We start from the raw sequence: 20646 nt of genomic DNA, 5'->3' as shown, positions 1-20646 counted from the left end.
AGTACATTGTTATCAGTATCCATTGTTTATAGCCAGATTTGAGGCCAGGCTGCAATTCTCACAAACAAATCAATTTAAATTAATTTGCCAAGTAGAGTTAACGAGGCATTGTAAGAATTCAAGCTATACAACAACTAGTGAATTCCCTGAGGTTATTTCTTCACAGGGAAAATTTTGATTCTTATGTCACATTTCAGTAGTGTATAACTGACCTTTGATTCTTCCATTAAATGATGTGTGACTGCCAACTGGTTTGTTTTTTAAAAACCTTAGAAATGCCTCATAATCAAACAAATAAGAATATAAAGACTTCTTTCATTAATACCTGTGAGGAGGGAAACTGTTTTTGCAAGATTTACATTGTCTTGTGATTTCTGTACTAGGAGCCTTCTTCCTAATGATGTTCTAAGTAAAATTTCGACAATCATGAAAATGGGAAAAATATATTCCTCAAGTGATCACTGAGGTATGGTCTCCTGTGCCTTAAAATTGTAGGCTCTTCCTAGCAACACAGAAACAAGTTAAAAAAGACTCTGTTCTTAGAAACTTACTTTTAATGATGAAACAACAAAAAATGAAAAACACATTTAAGAGGGACTTCAGTGCTCTCTGGACTCACACTTATCCTCTTCACTTGTCACCAACACTTTTGTAGTGGAGAAAACTTTCTTCTAACTGTAAAGGTTAGTATAAGCAAAATAAGTGGCAAAACCATTTATTTTCTTGCTAAAGGGTGAGGAAATGGTAATTGAGTTTTTCAAATGGGGATTGAATATCTGCATCTTAGGTGAATAAGTTACCTAAAATGGGTAAAGATAGGTAAGGAATTTGAACTTTAAGACCCTGTGAATGCTTCCTCAGAATACTGATGTGTATCACTCAGAATAGAAAATTAGTGTGGGGGAAAAAAGTCCTAAATTTTACTTTATATACCAAGGTGGATTTCTTAAACCTGGGTTTGAGCTATGAAAATTCTCAAGCATTCCATTTGACAGATAGTTTGTTGTACATTTGGCTCAGGTGCTCAGGTGATGCACCCAGGTTATGCTACTTTAAAGTTCATAAAGTAAGAATGTGTACTCATCAAAATTAGTCTTACCCAACTAAACAACCCCATCATCATGTTTGGACCCTGAGCCCAGCTAGGACTGAAGGAGTAATCTCTGAGTGTAGAACTAGGAGTAATCCCAGGCCACTGCCAGATATGGCACAAAAGCAAAAACTCAGAAAGAAGATGAAAAAAGTCCTATGAATATTGTATCTCTAATATCCTAAAAAGTGTGATATACAAAAGCTTGAGATCTGATTCTAGTGGAACAGACTCTCAGACAAAGCTCATTACTTACTGTGCTTCTATTATGGTCTAACAAATTACCCACAAATTTTGTGACTTATGACAAAAACAGCTTTTAATCTCACAATTTCTAAAGTCAGGATAGTTGGTTGATTAAAAAGCTTTGGTTTAAGGTTCTTCATTGAGCTGAAGGCAAGATATTGATGGGAATAGCAGCAATCTTAAGGCTTGTAGCACCTGGTAGCCCCAGTGCCTTGATATATGATCTCTCTATAGGGAACCTTTAAAAATATCCTTACAGTAGAGTAAATTCCCTAAAGTGAGCAATGAAAGATAAGGGTTAAGAGAGAGGAAATTGCTATACCACTTTACTTGGTAATAAGAACCTCCCAAGCAGTGCTCAGGTGATGCACCCAGGTTATGCTAATCATATTATGCTAATCAGACCAGATCTTGGTCCCTAATATTTGGGCCTTAGAAATGTTTGGATCCTGGTACTGAGGACCACTAAGGTCTTTGTATTTGTGATGTCGGAGGGGATGTGGCTTGCCCTACCAAGGATTGAAGTTGGAAATGTGTCCTTACCTCTGAGCTATCTCCCTGGCCCCTTTTAAATCCAATCTCAATTGTCATTCACATAAAGTCCCTCTGCCATCTCCTAATTTTTAGAATGAAGTTACTCAGTCAGTCTACATGCAGGACTAGAAAGTCAAATTCTTACAGAGAGTACTTGAAAAGAATGTATAGGCGTTTTAAAGTTACCACAGAAACATTTTCCTATTTTGTGAATTTGGGGGAATCTTGAATAAATATATGAACGATATGCTTATCAAATTAACATATCAAGAAGAATATTAAATCATAGCTACTTATGCAAAGAGCTTGATTTAAACATTTTCTATCAGTTTGAAGTGCTATTATAAACAAAAATAAGTAAATTTAATTAGATATAGTTGAAGGCCTACTTTAAAGTTCATAAAGTAAGTTGGATGAAGTCAAGATGCCCCAAATTTATTGGGAAGCAATTAAATTGAAAACTGCCTCTGATTTTAGCTGGAAAGTACTCAATATGTGACTGTGTTTTAATGTGGATATTTAGATAATAGTTACAAATTTGTGTATGAAAAAGGACAAAGGAGAAGTGACATATGACAAAGTAATTGTTGATTTTTAGACCCCATGGGAATGATGATACATATATATGTATATATAGAGAGATACATATATATGTCTGTGTGTTACATATATACACATTTATATAATTTCTATGTATATTATTCCTATATCTAACTACATATATATAAAACTCTTATATCCAGTACTTGCTGTAGTCTACCACTGCTGAGTGCTGTATATCTTTTTCTCCAGTTTATTGTCACAAAAATCTTACATTATGTTCTTTTTTATATGAGTATTCATTTTATATGATGTAACAAGGGTGGAGACATATTGAGATAAATAATGTATTTACCAGAAAGGAACTAGACAAAAGTCAGTATTCTGAAATTAACCAGTCAGGCTTTCATGAATATTTTAGAATAACTATTGATGGGGGGAATGATGAAAATATTTGAAGAATGAAAACAGTCATTAAAGTCAGTTTATGTCTTGTTTTTCCTTGATAAGTTTTATTTGCAAGTTTTTCTTTCAAGGAAAGTGGTAGATAGAGCAATTATGCTAAAAAGTTTTCTTAGAAATTACTTAAAAATATTTAATCCAATGGTGGAGTCAAAGATATTTCAACTATTATCTGGCTCTTAACATCTGGCTTTAATTTATTGATTTTTTAATTTTTTTCTTTTTTTCGTTTTCTTTTTCTTTTTTAATTTTTATTAGTGAGATACCACGAGGTACAGTTGTAGACTTACAAATTTTTGTGCTTGGGTTTCAATTATAAAGTAAAGTAAAGTAAAGGCCCTCCCGTTGATCGTCGATTTGCTCGAGCGGGCCCAGTAACGTCTCCATTGGAGACTTTGTTGTTACTGTGTCTGGCATATCGAATACTCTCGGTAGCTTGCCGGGCTCTCCGAGAGGGGCGGAGGAATCGAACTCGGGTCGGCCATGTTGGCTGCGTGCAAGGCAGACGCCCTACCCGGTGTGCTATACAATGATCAAATACCCATCTCTCCACCAGTGTCCATTTCCCACCACCACGGACCCCAGTATCCCGCCCACCCCCCATGCCCCCATCCCACCCTGCCTTTGTGGCAGGGCATTCCCTTAATTTATTGATTTTTATGTGATTTAAATTATCCTGATAGAAGAAGTGAGAAAAACTATAGGTAAAATGTCACCTGTAGGAAGAAAATTAAGAATGATCTCAACATGCCAGGAAATGAGAAAACCTGGTAATAAATCTAATTGTTGCATCAGAGTAAATGATCTTTAGCACAATAATTAAATTGATACTTTGATTTAGATTTGGGTTGTGAAAATAAAAATGCACCCAGCCTTAACATCAACAGGAACCTGGTTTCTTTTTAACTGGATACAAAGCATCAAAGTATCATCTCTAGCATGGCCCCCATCTCTAGTTGTTCACATATAAGGTACTCTAGCATGAAGATTCAAAATGTATAGGTAATAAAGTGAGAGAACCTAGGTAGAGATCATATTTTAAAGAGAATCTTAAGACTACAACAAGCATCCTGAGTGGCTTTTTAATAACCTCTTTATTCCAAATTCATGCATGTTCCCTCTCATTGTTTATTAGAGATAGATTTTCCATTTTGTAACTTTGAGCATGTATTTTACAGACATCATGAGAATTAAAACAAATATAGAATTCCCCCATTCTTGACCTTTTGTGGTTCCCCAAGAGAGATGCCCTTACCTGGATTATTGGATTAATTTGTATGAAACCCTGCAACATTGGTATTATTTTAATTTTTTACTTACTTTATGAACTCACAAAAGAACATTTTAATTTAGATTAAGTAGGTTGTCCAAAAACCAATAAATCTCTGAAATAATATTTTATCCGAAAATCTGACTTCATACTATTCTTATCAGGCATGGAATAGTCATCTGTATTTCAGCAGTTCAAATTCTGATTGATGCAATTATTTGTATATAAGAAGGAAGTAGTAGTTTTTCCATATATATTTTCTGTTTATGAACAAATTCAGAATACATGCAGTTATGAGCTTTATCAATCAAGTCAGCACATGCCGAGATCAACCAAACTGCTTTCCAAGAGTAAATATCTCATCTCTTCATAAAGATGGTTTTCCTCTGCTCATTGATCCACTCACATGAGCCTGGAAAAGCTTCTATATTTAACATGCCTTTGTATTCTGTCTCTATTAACTTTCTCAGCCTATCATTTTTCTTCTCCAAGATGTGTATTTCTTTTCTCAGCAAACTAAAAGTTCAAGTCACACAAAATATAGTTTTACGCTTTCTAGTACCAAAAAAAGAGTTGTGAGGATTAATGAGATGATGCTTATAATTGCATTTTGAGCCCCTTGGTCAACAAGCGCTTTATAAATGCAAGATATTAGTTCTTTGTTGAGCCCTATCCGTCACTTCTAAGTGACAGAACATTTTACATTGCCTTTGGGTAGCATAGCACCTCACATTTCAACTCTAAGAGAGTTCATTTGGATTAACATGGAAATGAGACCAGAGATAGAACAGAGTCCCGTTTCCCCATTTTTTAAATTTAGTGTTTTATATTTGCTTTAAAACCTACAAAGCGTTCTTTGGGAAAAGAGATACTTTAAGAACCTCTGTAACATCCTAGTTCTTGAGTCTACCCATATTGATTTTCTTTTGCCCTTGGCTCTAATACATTGTACTCATTCTTTGACTGTTCATTAGGCCGACAATCTCATTTTTTAGTGTCAACAAAGAAATAAAGAAAACTTTTGCTTCCTCTATTCCAAGATTCAAAATGCAAAACTTCCTCTGGCATTAATTTTTCATAGATGAATGTTGTTACGGTGTTCCTATTACCATGTCTATGTGGTTGACAACATTTAAGATTGTATTAATAGTCTACCTGCAAGAAAGCATTTTCTGCCAGCCTGGTGCAAATCACCCGAAACTTTAAGCCACTCATCCTCAAGTTAGCAGCAGTATATCATCATTACCTGTGGCTGGACCAAGAAATCACATTTGTCAATGCCTGAATTGCTCTTTTTGCTTTCAGTGGTTTTAGAAACCTACTTTGCTTTGGAAATAGGAATAGTTGAGTGTATTTTATAAGATGCAAAATTACAAAAAAGCAAAATCTAGGAAGTTTAGAAAATATTTTTGGATGCTTCATTTGCTGTGGCCACTTGATCTCGGGAGGATCACTTTATCAGACCGATTGGGATATGATCAACTCCTGAATGAAGACTTGGCAAAACTCTGAGACCATGGAAATGCATCATGGATGGATTCAATGCACTTCATACTGATCATTAGGAAAGAGTCACATAATATTAATAATCACAGTTTTAACAACTTGTATACAACTAACAATATGGTTTCCTTATACTCCAGTTCCTATCTTATAGTTTAACTCTCTTCTAGTGTTATAAAAGCTTCTATAGTAAATTGGAAAATGGGGAAAAAATGGGGCTGAGGGACTTGCATACAGCTAGTAAAGGGTTAATATTTCAAGGAGTTAGAACTCTAAACTTGTTTTCAAACCCATGTATTATCTGTAACTATAAGATCATAATTTCTAGTGTGTATAACCTATAATTGGACCAATAGAGTGTGAAAATTAGCATGTAAAATTATTTTATGTGCTATTTGAGAATTCACCATATATTCCCCATTTTTAATTGAAAGACTTTTTAATACTTTTGTACCATCAACATATTTCCAGTCCTCACTGTACAGAAGGCTTTCTACATTGACAACTCATTGTGAAGCAACTTGCTTTCTTTGGCCTCACTTCCCTCTGTTCTTGCTCACTTTTTCAAAATTCTAAATCAATACACGTAAATATATAAGATGTCAAATATTTCTCCATTAGAAGTTGAAACTATATGTATGAGCCAGGTCGGTCTTAATAATTTCACCTGTTGGTGGTCTACCCTTTATTGTATTCAACAGTGGACGTTAATGTGTCTCTAGAAGCTATAGTGTTCGACAGCAGAATCTGTCATACAAATGTAAGTCATCATAGGGGTCAATTATATAAAAATACAAAGTTCCACTCAAAAATGAATAAGACAATGCCCAGTGCCCCTTATTAAGTAGAATAGCATTTGACTTTTTTTTCCGTACAAGACCATCTAGGTGAGTGTCAAGTTCATGTAATTTAAGATCTGTCTATTTGAAGATCTCACTGTACAATTTAAATATTTCTCAATGTGACGGAGAACTTTAGACATTACAACTTGCATACGGGGGGAAGTGTCCAATTAGCAATACAGATGTCTCTTTTTAATGACATTATGACATTTCTATTCATAAAGCCATACATTCTTGAGTATTGCATCATATTTTGTGATGATTGATTTCACACTGTTTAAATTTTCATACTGGTTTTATATGATATATAGAGCTGAATTTCATTCTAAATTTAATATGTATTTTCATTTGACAATTTTTCTCTCAGTTTTCAGATAGTATCTATGTATGAATTCTTATCTTTAAAAGATTGTTTGATTGTCAGTCAGTTTAGTTTGTGGGCCTCATGGCAAAAGAACTAATTCTCATGCACATGGTTCTAAAAACAGTTCTCACTAATGTTTGAGATAAATTAAAATAAAAACCAACAAGAACATGAAAAGAGACTAAGAACAATGTTAATGTGGCAATTTAAACCAATTTGGTTTCCAACTGACCTTCCATTTTTCACAACTTTTAATAGTATGAAAGATTGCTATCCTCAGTGCCAGATACACTCAGTCTGGTGTGGAAAACTTAAAACTCTTTTCTAAATGTCTTTAAAGATGAGGTGGAGAAGAATGACTCACTCTCTTTCACTTCATAAAGGGTCTTAGGTTGAATCATGGCTATGCAGTCCTCTTAACATGTCACTTCTTGATTATCCAATATGTTTTTCTCTTTTCTTTTTTTATCCTGTAACATGCCCTAAAATAATCTTCTATGGAGGGTTTTCTTTTTTTGAAATGGATGAAATGGACCTGGTAGCTTCTTAGGAGGACTGAGAACCCATTGTATTCAGAGGAAGTAAATCAATTCAACTTCATAATTAATTAATTCTGCACATTTAGAACTCAGGAAATTTAGAACTTCGGGTACTTTTGATTTTCCCTGCATGTTACTAAGAATATTTAACTGTATATTTGCTATTTACTGAACTAATCCATTCCACTGAGAGTAGAATCAAAGTCATGACCATGTTAAATGTTGTAGCCATTTCTGAAACAGTTAGAAACACCCCATAGCTATAAGAAGAATAATTTCAAGGTGAATATGACATAGTCCATCTGTCATTTCACCATGTTACTATACTGGTGCAGCTAAAGCTTGGAAAAGGAAAATTTATGAAGGTGAATGACACTCCTTGGACTACATGTAGAAGGATTATACAGGTAATACATCTGTGCTTAATCCTATCTGTAAAGTAGGATTAAGAGTTCCAGTTTTTTGTTTTTGGGGCTTTTTTCCCCCCAGAAGAATGTATTTTCCCTTTTCTATGGAGGTATATGAGTATTTGCTCAAAATAATTTTGAGCTAATATAATTCTGAGTTCTCATATCCAACAGAAGGGATAATTATTATGATCTATAATTGTTATCTGTATTAACAAGCTAATTTAATGTTTTTCACTGTGGTTTTATTGAAAGCCCAAGAAATTGTTTTCTATTTTTTTCTCCCATTCTACACCTTTCCTTTCTTCTGTGAGAAAAAAATGCTTTGAGAAAAACTTTATATGTTGTAATACAAAAATGACTTACTGTTTTTTATTCTTTTTTGGATTTTACCTTTTGAAATGTTAATAGGTGTTATTCCAGAGAGAATCCCATAGTTGCCACTTTCATCATCTTTGAGAGATTTTTGTTGGTTAGGATGGCTAGTTTTCTTTTGTTTTTATTCCTCAGTAGCAAGAAAAATGTGTCACTTCTGATAATAATTTACTCACAGAGTAAATGAATAGGTAATCTCAGATATTTTGCAGTATCTCCACCCTTTAACATCATACCCCTCACAGAAAGCAGGTACTCATTCAGTCATATAAGGAACTTTTCTGTCAATAATGACTCATCTATGAGGTGGCTCTTACATTAAAATATCATGGAATGCTTTTATCAACCTGGCTGATGCAATGTTAAATCTTAATATACTTTCTTAATTTTAGACTTCTTTATAAATAGTTTTAAATTACTCTTTATAAGACTTCAATTTCATTAAAATTTTTTAAGTGGTTGGTTTTCTGGGTATAAAGTTCTCCGAGGTGATTTCAGGAGGCCTGAGGGTCCCTTCAGAAATTTTCAGCCAACTAGACTGAAGGTCAGTGCTGGGGATCAGGAAGTAGTGTTGGGGATTACCTTGGGCTATCCTTATTATGTTTGGAGGCCTCCACACCCAGACCAAGCTTAGATTCTCACTATTGCATCCAGTGATGCTTGGAGTACCATGCTATTCCTATACTATCTCTCCAATCATGATTTAATTTACAATTAAAGTTATTTAGAATGAAATGCTTAAATTACATTAGGGAACTGTAAATCATAAGTCATGTTTTGAACTCACTAGTTTCTGATCATTGTAAGGTTGTTGATGAGACAGAACTGTTCCTAATATATGACTTTTTTGTAATTTTATTATATTAATTATGGAATATATCTCTTCAATACCACTCTCCTAGTCTATCCTCATCAGAGAAACTAGCCAGGAGTGGTAACATCACTAGTAAAAGAAAGAGGAAGCTTAGCAGTCATTTGAAGAATTATGCTTGACATTTAAAACTAGTTTAGCTATTTCCTATTTGAAAGAAGTATCCTTATCTGTTTTTAGTGGATTATTATTCAGTAAAGACCTCCCAGAGGTAAAAAGAGAGAGACAATTTAAACATATGATATATATAGATATAGATATATGATATAGATATAGATATCATTCATGATGAAAAAGTGTAAGTGTAAGTCAGCAAACGCTTTTATACTCTGATAGTTTTAAATGTATTTCTTAATTTCCTTCTTAGTTTAAATGTGAGAAAATATCAAAAATAGAATAGAGATATCTAGAGTCACCTGTAAAACTCTAATTATTACCTAAAGGTAATAAAAAAATAGAACTTCCTCTATGGCATAGGAAGTGTCCACTCATCACCAAGACTTCTTTAGAAAGAAGAGAAAGTTCTATAAGGGCAGTTCCAAATGTTTAAGAGGAGGGGGAAGGACATGTTTCTGATGGGACACAGAAGAATCAGGGCGAGCATATATAACTGAGGTACTGGGCTTCCCTACCTCATCAAAGTTTTTTTTGGCAGGTGGTCTAGTCACAAGTCAAGGAATCACTTGAACCTCAGTGTGTATTGATAATGGTCTGGTTTGGATGCAGTGGACAATGGTGAAAGCAAACCCCTTTCGTGCCAAGGCGTAGCTTCTGAGTGATCCCCTTCTGAGTTTATATTGCAAATCAACGCTGAGCACTGCATAGCTAAGAGGAACAACCTCAAACCAAGGGCAGAGTGACTTCAACTCCACCTCTACTAAAGATAACTTGATACCTATCTCTAAAAACTTCATAAAACACACCAAAAACCTATAATGTTTTTTAATGACTTATTGACTTTTCAGATTGTTCTTTAAGCTGTTTTTTAAACTTTAAAGGCAACACTGATAATGAACGCTTCCAAATGGTAAAACAGAAAATCCCCTTCAAATATAACCGGCCCGTAGAGGAGTGGCTGCAGGAAAAAGGTAACCGTCGTTAAAACTTTCATTTTAAAATCATTTGATTCTAAACCCTCATTTTTAAAGCCTGCAAATAAATGTTCCTTAAATGATAATCGCCTGCTGCATAAATGACTGTTTTAATTTTCATTATAATTTGTGTCAGCTTCCACCTGCCATATGTTGATAAATCATGCTATAATACATTGCCATTAAAATACAGTTAAAGGGACTAACATCTAGCTTGCTATCAGCATGACAAGCACAAACAAGAAATTCCAGGAACCTCTAAAAAATAAGAAATGTATTATGGCAATTTAACCACTGCATGACATTATTTGCTAATTTGTTTTAAATTACCTTTTACACCAAAGCTTTCTAAAGAAATTTCAAAAGAATTTTAAAACCTATGTCTGGAGGCTGTTTGGCTTTACCATTTGTAACATGGGTAACCACAACAAAAAGCATAGATCAACTCTTGTAACTTAAACTGCTTAAAACAAATGTTGTAAGGGGAGCAGTGTTTGTTTGTTTTTTAATGTTGACTTTTAAACAAAGAAGTAAAAGATGAATTTTGCCTCTAGAGGCAAATTTACAGAGGCAAAAGTATTTCAGAAAGCTATTAATTGTGTCCTAGTTGCTGACTGAAACTTAAAAAAGGAAACAGATTTTTTTTACACTTTGGTTGTGTGCTACCCTCATTGATTTGATTTTATGCAACAAAAGTATAAGTGGTGAACCTAATGAGTTGGCAAAGGAAAGGCTCGTGACAGCAAAACAGCAGTTTCTGATTTGCTAAAGAAAACAACCACTTTGTTAATAAAAGAGGGCAGCCGTTATACCTATGTTAGAATTTTCTGTGTGATTTTCATATTAGGATGCAAACTATTGTATTTCACTAAGGAAAAATTTCTCTTTTAAAGAATAGAAACAGAAATTCTTTTACTTATTCTGTTGTGTATTTTTCCCCTGAACCAGTATAACACACTCTTATTTCTAGTCCTTATGAGAATTCTCAAAATTTATAGAGATTTGAGATATATAAAAAAGTAATCTGATGTATTATTATGCAACTTTTAAAAAATTAAAGGACTACTACAGTTTTAAATTCAGTGAAACATTCTTCAAACACGGAAAATCCTCACTGAGTCTTAACTGTTTGCCCTGTTTTTAACGTATGTGGTCTAATTAAAAATAAATTAAGAATAACTCTAAAAAGCAAATAATTGTGTTCAGTAATCACTGACTCATAAAGTCCCTTTAACATTAAAGATGATGATTGCCTCACTTTTTAAAAAGGAAAAGAAAATTAGATGCATGTCCTAGTCTCATGTGCCTGAGAGAACTTTTTGTTTCTTTCAATTTTATGTTAATAATATTTTATTTTTCTCCATTGCCTTTTGAAGTCTAAGTTTAATAGCATGCCAGGCATTTTCATTTGTATAAACCATTATGAAGTTATTAGTAGGCTTTTAGTTTTCCTTATGATAGTGTTATTTTCAGTTGGCTTTCTTATAGAAGGATGCTTTCACATATATTCTTGAGTTAAGGGGTTGGGAAAAGGGTGGTTCAAGAGGGATGGAGGGAGGCATTCTAGATTCTTAAGGATGTTTATGTTTATTTATGCATGTAATGCTGTAAAGAAAAATTTGCAAAATGGGTGTTTCTGCTAAATTATCTTAACCAAAATTCCCTTTGAAAATAACTTGGGTGAGTAACATCTATTTATTCTATTGCTTTACCCTTCCTCTGTCTAGCTATATTTCCTTTCTAAAGGAATAAAAAAAATAACAATAAATGTGTTCCCAAAATCTTTGTAAAGACAGTAACAAAAGGGTTCAGAGAGAAAGATGATTAGCACATGTGTTAATGTTTTAGAAAGTACTTGAATGTCTCTTTAGACTTATCTCTGTCATTGGATAAGGGATCTGGAACACAGCATTTGTGAGTCTTTGTTCCAGTTCTGTGTGCTACTGACTGATTTTCTGACCTTAAACAATCCACTTAACCTCTTTATATCTCAGATTTCACATCTTAGGAGTGGAGAAATAATACTGCCTATTCCCCAAGGGTACTTTGAGGTTTAATTAATTAGTCTTTATGCAACATTGACTGAAGACGTGCAAAGATTTAATTTAAGCAATGTGTGAACTTGCTGTCCAAATGAGGTAACAAGTAATGACTTTTAAAGGATGAGCACTCAAAGCAAAACAAAAGTAACCTGCTCGGAATTATGTACTAGTGTTTAAATTTTGTATTACACTGGATAAGGCAGCTCTTGATTGAGCAATATATTCTCAACAATATAAGTGATCACAATGAGTGAGACACACTAAAAAGCCTAATAGATTGCATTTAGTGCTTATTCTGAAAAGCATAATTGTTCTTGAGTAACAATAATTAGATATCACATTGATTTTGAGAAATCATGGACTCATGATCAAAGGTTCACCAGGTTTTTTTCTTTAAACACATTGTAGGGAGAGAGTAGTGATTGCTGTTCCCATTATTCTCTTCCTCCTACATAGCAAGAGAGAGAAATGAATCAGAGAAAGAGTTGGGAAGACATTGCTGTACCATTCCTGCAGTGATTGGCAGCTTTACTGTTTAGTACATAGTCCAAGGTACAGAGGTCTAGGAATAGATCTTGAAACAAGAAAAGCAATCTAACCACAAGAAGACCATGAAGCAGACAGGGAGCAAACACATAAAAATTTCTTACAGTTTGATGTAAAATTGAAATATAGGCCATCACCTTCCTTATCTCACCTAACCAGGGTCTTATTCTCAAGTAGTAGCCAGATCTCACTAGGAAATCAGTATCACCCACAAGTGGAGAACTTTTCTTATGGCCCTGGAAACAGATCTTGCCTTTCTCCATGTTTGGTTCCATACCAAATAATCAAAGATTTGTTTATTTAGTGAATGGTGGCAACTGGATCAAAAAGAGATGCATCATTTATAGCCACCATGATTCAACTTTGTATTCCAATTTCTATTGATTCTCTTTATTTGAGAGCATTGGTACCATAGTATCACCAGAAAAATGATATGAGAATCATCATAGATGTGAAGTACTTTAAGTGAAATTAGAAATAAAAACAATCAGCCTAAAATTATAAATATTAACTGATCATTAATGTCAGACTACACCCAGAAGAGGAGATATGTCGATATTTTGGATCACCAATGTTTGCATGAATGAAAAAGAACAACTGGAAAGTATTGAATTTTTGTCCTAGAGTTTACCTGTTATGCAACTTATTTTTAATGTGTAAACTTTCCCAAATCCCAACTTGAGTCCACCTGAAGTGAAGGTAGTTATTCTCTCCTCTCTTAATGAAATATTTTTTGATAAATTTATAGTTCCCAGAAAAAATTGTCTATAATAGATAGGAAGGAGATATGGGGTCCATATCTCCATTGTGACTATGCATTAAACTTTGCCCATGTACTGTGTAAAAAGTGAGAGGGCACAGGACAGACAATGGTGCATTTGTGCGAGGCACTGGAGGAATTGATACGAAAAGGATGACGATTTGAAATCATTTTACATGCATTTTTATTTTATCTTTGGGATCTGGTAATCCCCCCCACCTCGTGTTTTTTTTTTTTTCTTTTTGTGGCGTCAGGGAGCTTGGACCATACTGGGCAATACTCAATGGTAACTCCTGGCTCTGTTTTCAGGAATCACTCCTGGTGGTACTCAGGGCACCATATGGGATGCTGGGCATCAAACCCAGGTTGAACTCATGCAAGACAAGCGACCTACCCCCTATTAATTCTATGACCCCAAGGACAATACCCCTTTTGATTAAGACTGTCAATTCAATTACCATGCTTTAGGTATTTTTATGTAATTTATATCACTTTTACTTTAAAATTTTTCTTTCAACACTATTTGAATTTTCTATAAGGTTATTATTTATAAATCTCTCTTGATTAGCCTTTAAGAGTTGCCCAATGAGTCAATTCTGGTAGAGTTTCTTTCAAACAGATAAATTTTTCCTTCTTTTTTAAATTCTTCTGTTATTGTACTTTGAGAAGCTATTCACATTACAAACCAGAAATTCAAGGATTACTAACCATCAACTATTGTATACCCTAAGAGCCTCGGAATAGTGGTAGAGAGTAGGAGCATCACAATGTATCTGTTCATGTTAGCATTTCGATGCAAAAATACCTGCCCACTATAAGCATACAGCACTCCCTTTTGTTAGGCAGAAAAGAACAGAAAATTCATATCTTAGAGAAAGAGTGAGTGAAATCAAGGTTGAAAATTAACTAACATGGAGAAAAATTCAAAAGGGAGATGTTTAATTTCATCCATGAGATTTTCCTTCTTCTATGTAAGGTGAAGCAGAAAGAAATAACTCAGAAAGATAGTATCAGAGTAAACTTGGCTTAGTAAACTGGATAGGGTTTCTATAGAGAAAAGTTAGCATTGAAAGATATTTTTTTTCTTTTTGGGTCACACATGGCAATGCACAGAGATTACTCCTGGCTCTGCACTCAGGAATTACTCCTGGCAGTGCTCTGGGAACCATATGGGGTGCTGGGGATTGAACCAGGGTCAACTGCATACAAGGCAAATGCCCTATCTGCTGTACTATCACTCCAGCCCTGCGAAAAAGAGAATTTTTAAAGAAGTAGCTGGCAGTAAGATGACTTACACTATTCAAAATATTCTGTCCCTGATTTCATTCTGGTAGCTTTCTATACACAAAACACAAATGATTTACCAAATGGGAACAACAAAAAAGGTGAGGTACTAGTATTCATCAGTCCATTTATGTACCTCTATATTATTGTAAAGAATGTTACATATTATAAAAATTTTTATACTTAAAAAATACATTCCTACTTTTCAATATTTATTGATTTGAACTTACATTCCCCACCCCACCCTGCTGGAAGTATGATCAGTCCCTAGTTATTTTTCACATTCACATTGGCATGTGATTATAATCCCTTCCCCCAGGGTACTAGAGATAGCAAATAGTTTCTCATGATATTTATGAAATAGCAAGTATAGATAAAATATTAGGGACTAAGAAGATATTTAGGAAATAAAGTACTTGGTGACTAACATGCTTATTTTGCTAAGAATGCAATGAATCTAAAGATCTAAAATGAAATCTGACTTCATTTAACTTAGATATAAGGTCTAGTTTTAAATGTGAACTTCTGAGTCACCTCACTGAGATTTTGTTTGATATATAATTTTTTGTCATTATGTTACTTTGTAGGTTATAACATTTCAGTGCAAAAAAGAAAGAAAATGAAGAGTCAATATAATATACATTGTCAGCACCTGATTTAGAGTTTCTTTCCTTCATTCCTAACTACACAGCATAACTATAAAGAAGATAACACTATTCATCATTTGGCCAAGATCTTATCTTTATTAAAAGAATAGACTTGAATATTCAGTTTATATCAGCTAGACAGTGGAAGAGATAAACAGTGAGATGTTGCTTGCCGATGTTTGTATTGGAATTTTGCTCTCCAGTTATCTCCCCTTCCATTGCTTAAGGAAGCCTGTTTTGATGCCTGGCTCATTCAGACCAGGTAAGGCAAAGAGGAAAAAATTGTATGGGAATAATGATGTTTCCTCCACCCAACCCACTAGGCCGGCAGTTAACCATCTTCAACACCCAGGCGCAAATAGCCATTGGTGGAAAGGACAAAGGACGTCTCTTTCAAGGCCAACTTTCTGGGCTCTATTATGATGGTTTGAAAGTACTGAACATGGCAGCTGAGAACAACCCCAATATTATAATCAATGGAAGTGTTCGACTGGTGGGAGAAGTCCCATCAATCTTGGGAACAACCCAGACGACCTCCATGCCACCAGAAATGTCTACTACTGTCATGGAAACCACTACTACAATGGCTACAACTACAACCCGCAAGAATCGCTCTACCGCCAGCATTCAGGTAAGCCTTTAATACATATATTCCTTGTTTCTGCTTCTTTTCTTTGAGTCTTTGTTTTTGTGTTCAAAGTTGCTATATAACAAAAGAGTCTGAATTACCATGCTAGTTATATGGATATTCCAGATTTTCTAGCAATAAAACTGAGGAGTATGGTAAGGTGAGGTCTTGTGGCAATACTGGGTTATTGGATGTATAATATTTATTACTGGAGTGGGAAAACTGTTATTTAAAATGAACAATTCAAAATTATTCAAAATGACCCCAGTTACAAAATTAAATATTCCCTCCTCTCATCTTATTATCTTTTCTTTTCAATAGCACAAAAGGAAAAGGAGAATTAGTTATCAGAGAAAAGACTATATTCTAGTTAAATTGCATTTCTTCCTTCCCCAGGACTTTGCTAGTTACATGAATTGTTTATTTTTGAGGTCATTTCGATAAAATGGGTAGCAGTTTATCAAGGGCAATTGAAGCTAGAGACTAAGATAATCCTTGTAAAATGGTCTTTGTGTTTTCTATTAAGTCCTGAATAATCACTTGTTATTTTTTTGCCCAGCATGTTTCTTTTATATTTGACAAGATCCTAATTATATTTGAAATTTGAAGGTCTCTGTTTAGCTATGCAGTACATTCTTAGTTTTGTGGTAAGGGTTATTTTTAAAAAAATTTTCATTTTAAAGTAATTATACTCAGTCCAAAGCTTAATACTTTGCTGATTTTCTTGGCATTTCATAAATCTAGTTAGCATAGGGTAAGAGGTTAATAGAGTTATTAGCCTTAAATTCTCTGGCATAATGTACAATATTCTAATTGCTTATGGGGAAATTGCCCCTAACTTACTTCATATTTGTAGAAAATTCAGTAGGCCATTATTTGTCCTTATGGTTACTGGTTTAAGATATTTTCCAGTGGCTCACTCTTGGACATCACTTTTCCATTATCTTCACTGGACATTGTAAAGTTAAGTCAGTAATCAGTTGTATTCTTATGTGTTCTTTTGCTTCTGAATTGATTTATGTAAATTAGGTAGAGAAAACCAGTTTAACTTTTTGTGCAAAAAATAACAAAATAGCTCCTAGCATAGTTCCATAGAATAAATTAGAAGTTGTGTATGTTGGTGATGCCTTTGGTTCTAATTTTATGCCTTCTAGAAAGGCTGCTAAGAACCTGGCTAGCATAGCAGTCTTATTGTCACACATACTGTTGCATGCATACCTACACACATGCTCAAAAGATAGTTTTTTTTTTCCACTGATATTAAAGCAATAACTCCTGACAGTTCACTCTACTCACTGAAAAGAAGATAAAAGGCAATATATATTTCTATTATGACTCTATAGCTCAACAGCATATCTGTTTATTGTTGGTGAAAGGATAGTTCTGTCTGCACAGGTCTTAGCAGCCTTGTTCTGTTTCTGTCAGAATACATTCCTCTAACTCAGTGGGAGGCAGAGAAGCAAATGGCTTTTTCTTCGTAGGAATGGTTGGTCCTATAGTCTTTTTCAAGGCCCAATTTCCACTGACCTCGGGAGGATTTCATGTGACACAGACATTCAGTATGTAAGCTATGGTAATTGTCGGGTTTTGGCTTTCCCTCCTGCAGCAAATGAGTAAATAGGAGCTGATTGGGTACATCTTTCCACAAACTAAAAACGTCAGAGCTTTGGGAGACTCATTGGGTACAAGGTAAAAAAGTCTTGCAGAGATTATTACTTTAAAGGGCATAGAAACTTCTATCATTTTAGAGGAATTTGACAACTAGAAGATGCATTCTAACAGCTTTAAGTCTGGGATGTTCCTTTTCCTTGGAGTCCAGTAATTATTGGACTATACCTGCATACCTTCTTTTTCTTTTACAAGGCCCTAAAAGTGATTTATAAATCTTTTGAGGCTCTTTGTTTTAAAAGGTGCATAAATATTGTGGAGAAAAGCCAATCTACTGGCACAGTTGGATTAGACTTGAATAAAGGATTTTTTTTTTTAAATCCCTATGTCTTCTGTAAAATTTAGCTAGAAGAAATAACTTCGTGCCAAGATTTTAGGTTATTTTTTGTTTGCCAACAAGCCTTATGAAATGTACTATGTGGACTGGCGAGATAATGCAGCAGGTAAGATGATTGTCTTACACATGACTGACCCAGCTCCATAAGGACCTTGCACTTGCCAGGTTCATTCCCCAGCACCCAATAAGGACATAAGGACCCTGAGCCACCCAAGAGCAATCCCTGATCACAAAGCCAGGTGTAAGTCCTGAGCACCACTGGTGTAGCCCCAAAACAAACTTTAGAAAAGTAAACTTTTACATAAAATTTAGCAGTTAAAATTAAAAGTCATAGCATCAGCTCTCATGCTGTGGTGCTCCATAAATTTGAGTGTGATTCAGAAAGGGAGTTCTTCTACCCCACCTGCAATATTCTGAAGTCATTCAGTGTTATCTCTAGTCTAGAGGGTCTACTTCTCTTACTCATTTTGTTTTTTGGTTGGTTAACTGAAGCACTCAGTTCAGCTGAGTCTGTTTTCTACTCCATGTTGTCACCATGATCTCTTTGTGATCTTTCCAGCAGTGGGTATCCTTCTTTCAGGAAGGATTAAGTCTCCCAAAAAGAGTTTTTCAAGAGACAGGAAGTGGAAGCTGTACATTTCAGATAACTTGTACATGGGAAATGACACCATCACTACAACTTTTTTTCTGATTCACAGCAGTCAATCAACTTTCTCAGTTTCAGGAATGAACACCAAAAGCTCACATCTCAAATGCAAGAGTAGAATGAATTTTCAATTCCTTAAATTGGGGGAAAATGAAAGGTACTAATTGAATTTATAAAATTTGTATGATTTATATGAGGATACGTGAGTTAATATAAGTAAAATTGTGATCCAGGTCTATCAAAAAGAGGACTGAATATGGGGATTTTTTGGATGTATTTTTAGGGTTTTTTTGTTTTGTTTTGTTTTGAAGCCACACCAAGCAGTGCTTGGGGTTACTTCTGTCTCTACACTGGCAATCATTTTATGGCTGTACTATCAATATGGGACTGGAATGATAGCACAGCGGGTAAGGCATTTGCCTTACACACTGCTGACCGGGCCTTCCAAGGTTTGATTCCTCTGCCCCTCTCGGAGAGCCCTGTCAGCTACCGAGAGTATCTTGCCTACATGGCAAAGACTGACAAGCTACCCATGACATAATTGATATGCCAAACACATTAAAATAAGACTCACATATTAAGCCTGGAAGTATTTCTGCCGAGAGTCAGATAATTATGAGACTGGTTTCTGTGGCTCTAGAGCCATGACCGTGCCGGAGAGCCGCTCATGGGGGGCAACTCGTGACCTCAGTAGGGCGTGAAGGATGAGCCCGGAACACCCCCTTTCTCATGAGGTTTCTTAATAAGTAAAATATCAGAAATCCAAAATCGTGCGGCTGCTATAGCGGCTGTGCATCATCATTTGATTCTTGTAACCAGCTATAGAAACAAATTATTTCAGAATGTCTTTTCAATTTCAATGTCTTTTCTGATTTGGGGGTGTAAACTCTACATAATAATAATGCATCTTTTGTCGAAACAATGAATCTAATCAAAGTAGATAAAGTGTTAACTAGAATTCATCTGTCTCACAGGCATTGGGAGGGTTGGGATGGAGGTATATTGGGGTTCTTCTTGGTGAAAAATAAGTACTGGTGAAGGGAAATGTGTGTGATGATTGCATGACCAAGACTTAAACCTGAAAGCTTTGTAACTTTTCCCACAGTGATTCAGTAAATAAATAAATAAATAAAATAAATAAAATAAGTCTCACAATATGAAAGGAAAAATGAGGATAGGTGATAAAAAAATGGATCAAATGTCAGAGTTTCTTTCTTTTTTATGTTTTGGGGGTCTCAGACACAATGCCCAGGTCCTTATACTTGTATGTTTCTACCACTAAAATATAACCCTGATCCTAATTTCAGAGTACTGAAAATCAGATGACAATTCTTTGGAGAGAAAGTCAAGTCAAATTAAATAAATAAACAGATAAATGAATAAGTAAGAATCTTGATTCTGGGGCCCAGAGATAGTGCAGCATGTAGGACATTTTTTTGTGTGCATGGGTGATTCAGTTTTGATCCCTGACACCCTATATGAACCCCAAGCACTGTCAGGAATGATTCCTGAGTGCAGAGCCAGAAATAAGCCCTGAGCATCTCTTTGTGTGGCAAATCAAATAAAAACAAAACAAAAAAAATACTGATTCTAAAAAACTTGACTTGTATTTCCCATAAATGACAGAAGGTCAAGAAGTGGGAAGGGGGCAGGTGTGTGTGTGTGTGTGTGTGTGTGTGTGTGTGTGTGTGTGTGTGTGTGTGTGTATTAGGTTCCCTGTTGGTTTTACAACCTGTATTGGACATGCAACTGTGCAGACTTTCTTTAGAACTGATATCAATGTCAGAGAATTACTACTATCACACTGATGAGGAATGCTTAAAAAAAATAGTGCAACTCAGTCTAAACTCAAAGTTCTTGGTTTTCATTTGAAATAGAAGCAAAAGTGAGAAATATGAATCTTATTTTTTATTTATTTTTTAATTTTTATTAGTGAGACATCATGAGGTACAGT

General features: G+C 34.8%; 1 protein-coding gene across 24 annotated transcripts in view; it reads left to right on the top strand.

The window, feature by feature from the left end:
• The window catches only part of NRXN3 (neurexin 3), a 1716647-nt gene that overhangs the window by 1526532 nt on the left and 169469 nt on the right, over positions 1-20646 (top strand). For 15 of the 24 annotated variants that reach the window (XM_056134029.1, XM_056134028.1, XM_056134042.1 and 12 more), the window contains 2 exons: positions 10042-10131; positions 15737-16044. In XM_056134029.1, coding sequence (XP_055990004.1) covers positions 10042-10131; positions 15737-16044 — 398 coding nt within the window. The remainder of the gene's footprint in view (positions 1-10041; positions 10132-15736; positions 16045-20646) is intronic. The other 9 variants (XM_056134049.1, XM_056134032.1, XM_056134043.1 and 6 more) reach the window with 1 other exon arrangement.

The sequence above is a fragment of the Sorex fumeus genome, unplaced genomic scaffold, assembly GCF_029834395.1.
Source record: "Sorex fumeus unplaced genomic scaffold, SorFum_2.1 ptg000098l, whole genome shotgun sequence".
Lineage (NCBI taxonomy): Eukaryota > Metazoa > Chordata > Mammalia > Eulipotyphla > Soricidae > Sorex > Sorex fumeus.
Note: the sequence above shows the minus strand (reverse complement) of the source record. Positions and strands in the feature narration are given on the sequence as shown.